Below are 10,436 nucleotides of genomic sequence, written 5' to 3'. Positions count from 1 at the left end.
TATTTGTTTTGTGCAGGTGCGAGGGACTCGCGCGTAGCCTCCTACTGAATTGATACCTTGGTTCTCAAAAACTGAGGGAAATACTTACGCTACTTTGCTGCATCGCCCTTTCCTCTTCAAGGGAAAACCAACGCAGTGCTCAAAAGGTAGCAGGGCACCCCATAGACACACAAGTTGATCATTGATCTCTTAGTCGTGTGTGGTGCCCCCGTCCACCATAATCCACCTCGGTCATATCGTAGCGGTGCTCAGGAGAAGCCCTGTTCCGGTAGTACCATCATCACCGTCATCACACCGTCATGCTGACGAAGCTCTCCCTCGACACTCTGCTGGATCGTGAGTTCGTGGGACGTTAACGAGCCAAACATGTGCAGATCGCGGAGGTGCCGTACTTTCGGTACTAGGATCGGTCGATCGTGAAGACGTACGACTACATCAACCGCGTTGTCATAACGCTTCCGCTTAGGGTCTACGAGGGTACGTGGACAACACTCTCCCCTCTCATTGCTATGCATCATCATGATCTTGCGTGTGCGTAGGAATTTTTTTTAAATTACTGCGTTACCCAACAGTTGTACTCTAGCAAAGAGTGTCTCCACGAATCAATAGCACCACATAAAGGAAAATTCTCACTCAATGGCATATTATGGTGTTGTCACACATCCTCCATGGGCAGTGAATGTATTGCAGGCCACCAGATAAATACTCTCAATACAGCTAGGACCTGAACATTCCACAAAGATTTCCATCCCTTTTTACCAGTTCCAGTATTTGAGGGACTTTCGGTCATGTCAAGCCAAGCATGTCTCCGTTTTTAATGGCAACAACCGTATGATAAGTAGAGTGTGCCGAGAACCTTCCATTTTTCTGAAAGTTCCATGATAAAAAATAGGGATATCGTGGGTGCATAATGGGATGCTCTTAATACACATAACGTTCATTGGCAGAAAGTTTTGTTCCAGTACAACCATATTCCAAGAGGTATTTGTGACATCAATTCATTCACTTACCAAGATTGGAGGATCAGTTGAAAGGCATGCAATTGGCCGCATCATTTCATCCCTAAGGATCCAATTTGGTGTCAAGATTTCCGTAATTATTCTATTCTCAATTCGGTGGATAAGACCCTATAGTTGAAGGTAGAGACCTTCAACTATAACCCGCCAAAGCGGCGACGAGTGATACCAAGCTCTGCATTCAAAATGGAAGAAGCTTGGAAGTATACCACTCTTAAAATGTGTGCACTAAGGGACTCAGGGAATTCCATGATTCACCATGCGTGCCTTACAAGCAACGCAAGATTAAAAATCTCGGAGACCTTAGACCCCAAACCACCCATGAATTTTGGTCACGTCATCATCATACTCCAAAAAACTGAACCTGGCTTGCGCTGCCCTTGTTTGCTGCCCCACAAAAACTTTCTGATTAACATGTTAAGATGCTCACATAAGCTCGCTTTCCAAACGACGCCCAGCCTCAGGCAAACGGGCAATAAAAGGAGCCCATTGGCACATTCAATACCACTGACGACGTCACCTAGGTCTTAGAATTTTAGAGGGCGGCGCATAGTCGTGTGGCTGCTAGCAGTCATGTGACTTGGCAATTCCTGGGATTCATTTCTAGGAGGAAAAGTGGCCTGGAAACACCACTATCTAGAAACAGTATTTAGCTTTGTACACATTATTGGTGGTAAAGAGTGAGACTCTTGCGCAAGTACTCCAATCCTCCCCGTGGGATACATCATATAGGAGGGATTTGATCAGCCCTGTCTTATGACACGACAACATCTTGTATCATGATTGCATTGGATCAAACTGACGCAAGGAAGGATGTGTTTCACTGAAATCTAACTACAGATGGGTTATTCAAAGTCAACTCTATGTATTGTACACTCTCACACTCCGAGATACCAGTGGACAATAACAAACAAATATGGAACCAAAGATACCAATAAACGTAAAGATAATCATGTGGTATCTTCACGTAGGAGTTGTGCTTATAAAAGACAACCACGACTGCCACAACCAACAAGGACGCAAGAAGTGTAGTTTTTGTGCTCACGATCAGATGATCAAACACCAATTCTTTGAATGTAAGTTCGTGTGTTGTACATGGTCAATCATCTAGGTTGCGTCAAATTTTTATTCGCACATAAGTGTTGTCAATACAATCACTAGCTCGACGAAATACCAATTAAGTTTAGTATGCTAATTAGATTGGTAGTGTCTATCTTACTGTGGCCGTTTTGACTATGTAGACATAATTTCGTTTTTAATTGCATAAATTCATCTTTCATGCAGGTTATCTACCTATTTTCTTTGTATGTGGCCTATAGCTCTACGCTACATTGGATAGAGTACCAACCATTGTCGAATGCGGTGTTGTGCGCGGTTGGAGCGGTGGCTAAGGAAGTTTTATCTAATATAGATGGCAACATAATCTTCGGATCGGTCCACCACCTTCCTTGGCATAGGCATAGTTTCCATGTTATATAAGTTTAGTGTTTGTCACTGTGTCTTTTTAACTTGTCAGAATATTAATTTGGTTGTCTCCATCTTATCTATGCAGAGACCTGGTGCCGCTCACCATTCCCACTTCATGCTATATTATGAATTATTAAAGGACCATAATAACCAGCAAATGTTCGCTGGGGAGCATGGCAAATGCAAATATTTTTTATGGCAATTTATTTTAAAACACATTGCAAATTCTGGCAAACATCTAATTTAGTGCGTAAATTGTCGTGTTCGCTTGAAGGAATTGCCATACTACCAACATAAATTGCCATGAAAAACGTTCATTTTTTCATGCCACCCAGCGAACATTCGCTGAATAGCATTACCGCTATCAAGAACGTTACTAAAAGGAAAATCTATATTTTTTTAGGCAAAGAAAATCTATAGTTTTTTTTAGCATCAAAAAGAAAAATCTATAGTTGGCAGGAGAACAAAACCAGGCTCAGCCCGAAATCACTAACTAAGAAGTACTCGTTGCAAAGAACACTCCACTTTCTCAGGTAGCGACAAGTGGCGCACATGCAACGCGCCACTTGTCGCAATCTAGGAGTTTTTCCTTTTTTCGTATATCCGTTTATTCAAAACGTTTTATCTCTTAAACCGTGCGTCCAAATCTCGAACCGTTTTCATCATTGGATTTCTTGCGTCGAGATCTTCAAAACTAGATCCCATGTTGATAGGTTTTGATGAAATTTTTTTTATGAAAAAAACCGGATGAAAAAACCGAACCGGGAGCATGGTTTTTTCTCTTTCCGAAAGAGGCACGCCTATGCCTCTCGTGGAAGCAAAACCGTAACTCTTGTGAAAGGAAAAAACAGAAAATGCATTTTTTTTTCGTTTCCGAGAGGCACGGCCGTGACTCTCGCGAAAGCACAACCGTGCCTCTCGCGAAAGCAAAACCGTGACTCGCGAAAGAAAAAAAACAGAAACGCGTATTTTTTTCCCTTTTCGAGAGGCACGGCCGTGACTTTCGCGTAAGCACAACCGTGTCTCTCGCGGAAGCAAAACCGTGACTCTCACGAAAGAAAAAAAAAACAGAAAACACGTTTTGTTTTTCCCTTTCCGAGAAGCACGGCCGTGACTCTCGCGAAAGCACAACCGCGCCTCTCGCGAAAGCAAAACCGTGACTCTTGTGAAAAAAAACAGAAAACACGTTTTTTTCCGTTTTTGAAAGGCACGGCCGTGACTCTCGATAAAGCACAACTGTGCCTCTCGCAGAAGAAAAACCGTGAATTTCGCAAAAAGAAAAAAAAGAAAACGCGTTTTTTCACGCAAATTTTTTTTTTCAAATTTTTTTATCGAAAAGCTAAGATAGACCGGGGGGAAATCAAAATGTCGAAAAAATCGAAAAAAACCGTTTAAAAAGCCGAAAACGCATATGGAAAAATAAAATAAATAAAATCCGAAGAGAACGTCTAGAACGCGACACGTGACGAATAGCTGAGAGCGCGCCAAGTGATGCTGATCGTTGCGAGGCTCTCGAAGAAGCGCTCGTTAACTAGTTGCTCCCGGCTCAGCCTGGTGCGATGGTGCGCTGAGCGGTGGTGGACTTCAAACCCAGGCCCAGCCCCAGTCAAATGGGCGACGAAAGGAGCCCAGTGGCAAATTGAATACCACTGACGACGCCGGCCAGGATTCAGAATTTCGGAGAGCGGCGCAGAGTCGTGTGGCTGCCTGCAATCAGGTGATTCGGTAATTCCTGGACGTGCCACTGAAGAAGACCAAAGGACAAACGAATTCGGTTATGATTCAACAACCGTGACCATGAATCATGGTTCTGCAAGATGCCCTGTTGCTTAGGACATGTTTATCTCATTATCTGGACGAACCTGTCTGTTTGATCGATCGCCTTGCCGTCGGGCATTGAACACCAAAAAACTGACGCGGGTTTCAGTTAAGATGAACACACGGTAGTTAGTTGAGCTAAATAAATTCTACGGAGTAAAAGAATACGGAGTATATTAGAATTGCTCCTCGCGAACAAATCAAATAACAGTCCTCAGACAGCCTCGAGGTGAATGAATAAACACGATCGACCGTTCCTAATGCTACGAACACAAAACACAGTGCATGGGCAATTGGTACAGTCCAGTGGCACCTCTGATCCTAACCTACACTACACACACGAAGAAGTCACCTCAGACGCGGCACAAAAAATGGATCCACGGTGCCGCGCTACGACGCGAACACGAGGGCTCCGACGACGAGCATCACCAACGCCACGATCTGCCTCCGCACAGCCAACGGCCGCACGGCCGCCGCAGACGCCGCCGCCGCCGCCTTGTGATGAGGGGTCTGCTCCCTGGAAAGGAGTCGAAAACAGTTAACAAAAGACACATGAAAAAGAACAGCAAATGTGTTTGATCAGATGAGGGATCGCGGTTCGGGGGCCGTACTTCTGGTACTTGTGGAGCTGGCCGCAGTAGAGGGCGTTGCGGGGGACGGCCATCTCGGTCTTGTTGGCGCCGTCCTCGGGGTTCACCACCCTGACGTACACCTCCTGCCCGAGGTACCACGAGTCGAGGTTCTGCGACCGCACGTTCCAGAACCCCACGTTGTCCAGCGACACCAGCGCCGCCGTCCAGGCGCCGGGGTACACCTGCACGGTGCTGCGCGCCACGCTGTCGCCCTTGTTGTACGTGCTCCGGCTCGCCTCCGTCCACTCCCCGTAGTCCATCCCGACGACGAACACGGCGTACCCGTCCACGTGGTAGCTCTGCATCCGGGTGTCGTTGTTCTGGAAGATGAGCTCCATGAACCCCCGGTAGGTGCCGTTGATGACGGACCGCGCCACCCGGGGGGCGGCGTCCGGCGCCGGCGGCCGCTCCGGGAAGTCGAGCGTGTAGGCGCCCTCCACGCCGTACGCGTCGGCGAGCCGCAGCGGCGTCTCCGGCGGGACGAAGGACAGCCCGTTGAGCGCCGCCCTAAGCTTCCCGCCGATCTCCACGGGCGCGGCGCTCCGCAGCAGGTACGCCTGCGTCACGTTGATGGAGGAGTAGCGGAAGGAGCCCTGCGGGTTGGGCCGCGCCGCGCCGGCGCTGAGGTTCCAGCGGACGGAGCGCGCCTGGTTCATGGAGAGCGTCTTGTCGTACTGGTCCTGGGGCGGGTCCGGGAGCGGGCCGGACGCCGGGCCGCCGGAGTTGGAGTAGCGGAGGAGGGCGACGCCGGTGACGCGCTGCCAGAGGGACTCGTTGACGATGCGGGCGCTGGCGACGACGTAGTAGTCGGAGCTGGCGTTCTGGTCGGTGGTGAGGAGGAAGGAGTAGGACTGGCCGACGTGGACGTCGAGGCTGCTGTAGTTCTGCTGCGTGGTGTAGGACCCCTCCGTCTCCACCAGCAGCAGGTTGTGCCCCTGGATCCGGAAGTTGAGGCTCGTCGACGTGCCCACGTTGTGCACCCGGATGCGGTACGTCCGACCTGCTCCATGTGCATCATGACCGGATAAATAGAGTATCACAAAAACTGATGAGATTGCAGCGGTGGATGTGCTACATGCAATTTCCAATGGCATCTTTGACGGTTGAGTAAATTCCACCGTTGCATTCGAAGCTAACATAGTCTCAAAATAATTTCAAAAAAAAAAACATAGTCTCAAAATACCTGAAAAAAGACATAATCTCAAAATAAGTGACTCAACTTTAGTAGTTAACACCGAGTGCATAAGGTAACATCTCCGCTCCATATTGGAATATACTCCCTCCGTTTCTAAATACATTTGTCCTTTTAGAGTCTTCAAATGAACTACCACATACGGAGGGAGTAGATTCACTCATTTTGCTCCGTACATAGTCATTTGTTGAAATATCTAGAAAGACAAATAATTAAGAACGGAGGGAGTAGCCGAGTAGGAGTAGAACGCATGCATGCACATTTGAATCGGGATGCTGCCCGTCTGAACCTTGCCGATCTTCTCCAGCATGACGGGCAGCGGATCCAATGGATGACACCCAGGCCCGGATCCTGGCGAAGCGGCAGGCCATGGTGACGTGTGCCCTCGCACTAGAGCAAATCGGTGCAGTAAGTGCCCTTACCGGCCTACGCCCGCAATAGGACGACGATGAAGCTGGTGACGCATTCGACATATTAACAACTCCAGCAGCAAGCACATCCTTCTCGACCTGGTGGTCGTGAATGAACTTCCTCCGTAGTCATATTTGATCATGCCAAAATTTGGTAGTCCAATTATATGTATGATTCCTTATACTATGTCCTAATTGATCTATGTGTGTTGATCTATACGAACTATGTGTGTTGTTTTTATGTTGAATGAGATTGTATGGATTTGAGTGTCTGCATATGAGGGGGGCGGGTGTGGAGGCGGACAAACGAGGGGTGACCGAGTGCTGTCCACAAGCACATCCAAGTGCGTCTACGCATGTTTAGGGGGTCAAATTAGATCAATCCAGTTGTAGATCCTCTACGACATTGGAGAAGATGATGCTAAGAAGAGAAAATAGCCTAATGCAGGTTGTACAAACTACATATTGCAGTAGAAGGACATAACAAGTCAAACTCACAAAAGGTAAAAAAAGTTCAAGTTAAACTTTTTTAAAAGTGCAATCTAGCAAAACGTCTTGCCAAAAAGTTGCGTTTCCGGCGAACTGAGCTCAATTGGTTAGGTTTCTTGAGGTGAAACTAGCCCGTCAAGGTTCAGGCCTTCTTTGGTTCATAGGATAGGAATTTTATAGAAATAGAAAAATCATAAAAAGTGAGATGACATGCATGTCAATTCCTATAAAAAAAAAGATGTCATTTGATGCATAAGATAGGATTTTTTTCCATTGAGTCTAGGCTAATGTTTTTTTCCTCCAAAACGTGAAGGATTGATTCCTATCCTACATAGGGCTTGTTCTGAACCTCTCCAGCTTCTCAAGACTCCACAATTCCAGCTTCTCATCTTGGCTTCTAGCTTCACACAGCGACTTCTCAAAACTCCACAATTCCAGCTTCTCATCTTGGCTTCTAGCTTCACACAGCGACTTCCATCCGTTCGGGAGCAAAATTAGCTTCTCCATCGCCAGCTTGGGCTGGCAGCAGCTGCTGGCCTGCCTAGTGCCATATTGGGCCGGCTGGGCGCCTAGCCCACATTCGCTACAGGTCGTCTTCAACATTCAGCTCACGCAAAAAAACAAAGTAGACACATAACTAATGCCAATTACCCATCAAATCTGGTGATTTAGACCCCGAATCACATCAACTTGAACATCAAATTTGCTGCCCTATTGGTCGCGAATCCATTCCATCAAAGGGCACAACCTATTGTTTATTAATAGAGGAGATCGAAAATGCATACGCCATGGCCGAATCAGAGCCCTCTGCCCTGCGTTGGAGCATCAGGGGCTTGGGGCACGCTGCTAGGGTGGAACTCGGAGGAGAGGAGGCAGCGGGGATAGTTGCGGTGGCGCCGGCGTCGCAGCTCCGTGCAGACGCGGGGTGGCGGCGGCGCGTAACCCTAGCGCTCGGCCTGGAGAAAGGACGAGAGGAAGAAGTCGTGGGTGAGTGAAGTACCGAACCGTGCAGTTTTTCACTTGGCGGTGGCAAGGGGTGTAATTTACGCGAACTCCACAAAAATTGAGAAGTCGTGGAGCTGGGAATACCCAGCTTCTCCAACTCCGTGAAAAATGCACTGAGGCCCAATATAGCTCACGCGTTCGGCCCAGCTTCACGCGCGGAGTTGGCGGAGCGTGGAGCTGGAGAGGTTCAGAACAGGCCCGTAGGAATAGGAATCCATTCTTACAACCCAAAAAGTTTCAAAGGAATTTTTTCTTTGCAAATTCTATCCTATAGAATTCCTACAAAAATCCTACAAATCAAAAGAGGCCTCAGGTTCTATACTTGGCACTTGTTCTCACGTTTTTCTGGGTTTATTTAAGCTTTTCTGGGATGTTCATTCGGTGGGAGAAAATGTTCCCGCCAGACTATGAGGCGCCTGTGGCGACTTCATCAATCTCAAGAAGTGATACCGGCTCAGTCTATCTAAGGTGATCACATGGGTACTATGTGCGTGGGTGCGTTGATATGTGAGTTTGTATGAGCGTATGTATCTGTATTTTTTTTTGCGCCACTTCTATTCTCTTCCTCTTTTCTGGAACCACATTACTCTAATTCTCTGAAACAAGATTCTTATCCAAGGAGAAGACAGAGGTCTGAATAAAAGCGATGCAACTTGCGCAACCTGCTCCTCCACTTCTCAAGTTTTTTTTTCTTCTGCCAGGGATTCTTGTCATTGAGCTCTGAATAAAAGTGATGCAAGTTGCCAACCCAGAATGCAAGTAGCAGTAGTGCTATGATGGGGGGCAACGAATTACCGGGATGCACATCGATGGTCTCGTGCTCAATGCCGGCCGGCACAAGGCTGTCGTTGTACCGGTACGGGCCCTTGCCGTTTATCAGCACGCCGTCCGGCATCCCGAGCTCCTTCCCTTCGTCCAGCATCTTCCTCAGATCCTGCAGCGGGGAACCACACGGTCGAGCAATTAAGTCAATGTGGCACTGTATCTCCTTTAAGAAATCAGTGGGGCGCGGTGGTTAACGTGGTGGCCGGAATCTTGTGTTTACGACGACGCACCGTGTGGTTCCTGTTGTACCAGTCGCCGATCAGGATGGTGATGTCGCCGTCGGGGCGGCCGAAGGGCACGGCGATGACGCCGCGGTTGTTGACAACGATGCCGCCGAAGCCGCCGGCGGCGCGCTGCAGGCCGGTGGAGGGGAAGTAGAAGAAGCTGCCGATCTGGTCCTTGACCTGGAACTCGTAGGTCCAGTTCCACCCGGACGGGATGGGGCAGTTGGTGCCCAGCACGCCGTCCTGCCAGCAGTTCTTCCGGTGCTGGATCCCGTTCCTGCATGCCGCCGCGCAACACAATTCTCAGTTGCCCTGCTTGCTGCGACTTGGGAGGAATTAATGGCGGCACCGCGCGCGCGAGAGAGAGTGTGGGAGTGGGCATGCACCATGTGATTAGGAGGGGCTCGTCGAGGTCGTTGAGCACGTTGACGACGACGTTCCAGTTGGTGGTGATGTTGACGACGGGCCCCGGGAACTTGCCGTTGATGCCTATCACCTACCGGCAACAAGGAAACGAAAGGGATCCTTAAAAACCAGACGGGGGGAAAGTAAACGGAGGATAATGCCTGCGCGACGAGTGATAGTGAAATGGTTTGCTAGCTTGGCTTGCCTGCTGCTTGACGCCGAGGGGCGCCGCGGTGACGTAGGAGACGTCCCAGTCGAAGAAGGCGTAGGGGTCGCCGGCCATTGCCGGCACGGCGGCGAACACCACCAGCGCCAGAAGCCGCCACATTGCGGATCGAGCTCGGCGGTGTTGGGAAATGAGTAGTTGCAGCGGAAGAAGCGACAGAAAGAGCAGGTGATTCGGTCAGTGGCGCTGCATTGTGGAGAGCAGAGAGTTGGACGGAGACGGACAGGGGAGGACGGAGGCCTCTGGCTCGACAGCCTGTACGCAGAGGGGGAGCGCGTGCGCGTGTATTTCAGGGTGGGTCACAGGGTGGCGTGGCGCCGCGGTGGACGGCGGCTGCGGTGGGGGAGCGTGAGACGTTGCTTGCAGAGCTGCAAATGCGCTCAGACTGAGCGCGGCGGGGGGAGTGGAGCCTGCTCGACCGGTGGCAGCAAAATTTGCTCGGTCTTGTCTTTGGGGTTAGCGCGATACTGGATAGATTCGGTTACCGTTGTTAGTCAAAGCTCACGATGGTCCACACGTATTACGAAGGAGTTTGGCCCCAACCACAAAACATCTGCTTCCAAGTTTGAATTTGGACCCACGAAACGGAACCCTAGTGTGTACAGAAAACTCTACAAAGTTGGTAGCCACGGGCTGGAGCTCGGGGAGGGAGCGCCCACGTTGTGATTTGTGAAGCGCGCGCGGCGCTCCAGCACCTGCACATGCGTGGCGTGGGAGGGGACGGGTC

At 49.5% G+C, this 10,436-nt stretch overlaps 1 protein-coding gene across 1 annotated transcript; it reads right to left on the bottom strand.

Annotated features, from left to right (window-relative positions):
- Positions 1 to 4,458: 4,458 nt before the first annotated feature.
- Positions 4,459 to 10,123, bottom strand: LOC125509377 (monocopper oxidase-like protein SKU5). The gene is made up of 6 exons (XM_048674348.2): positions 9,689 to 10,123; positions 9,465 to 9,574; positions 9,085 to 9,355; positions 8,825 to 8,963; positions 4,913 to 5,933; positions 4,459 to 4,818 (listed from the first exon to the last, which is right to left on the bottom strand). Exons 1-6 carry the CDS (start codon positions 9,809 to 9,811, stop codon positions 4,692 to 4,694), a joined length of 1,791 nt encoding a protein of 596 aa, XP_048530305.1. The 5' UTR covers positions 9,812 to 10,123; the 3' UTR covers positions 4,459 to 4,691.
- Between the last annotated feature and the right edge of the window lie 313 nt (positions 10,124 to 10,436).

The sequence above is a fragment of the Triticum urartu genome, chromosome 1A, assembly GCF_056163025.1.
Source record: "Triticum urartu cultivar PI428250 chromosome 1A, HENAU_Tu73, whole genome shotgun sequence".
NCBI lineage: Eukaryota > Viridiplantae > Streptophyta > Magnoliopsida > Poales > Poaceae > Triticum > Triticum urartu.
Note: the sequence above shows the minus strand (reverse complement) of the source record. Positions and strands in the feature narration are given on the sequence as shown.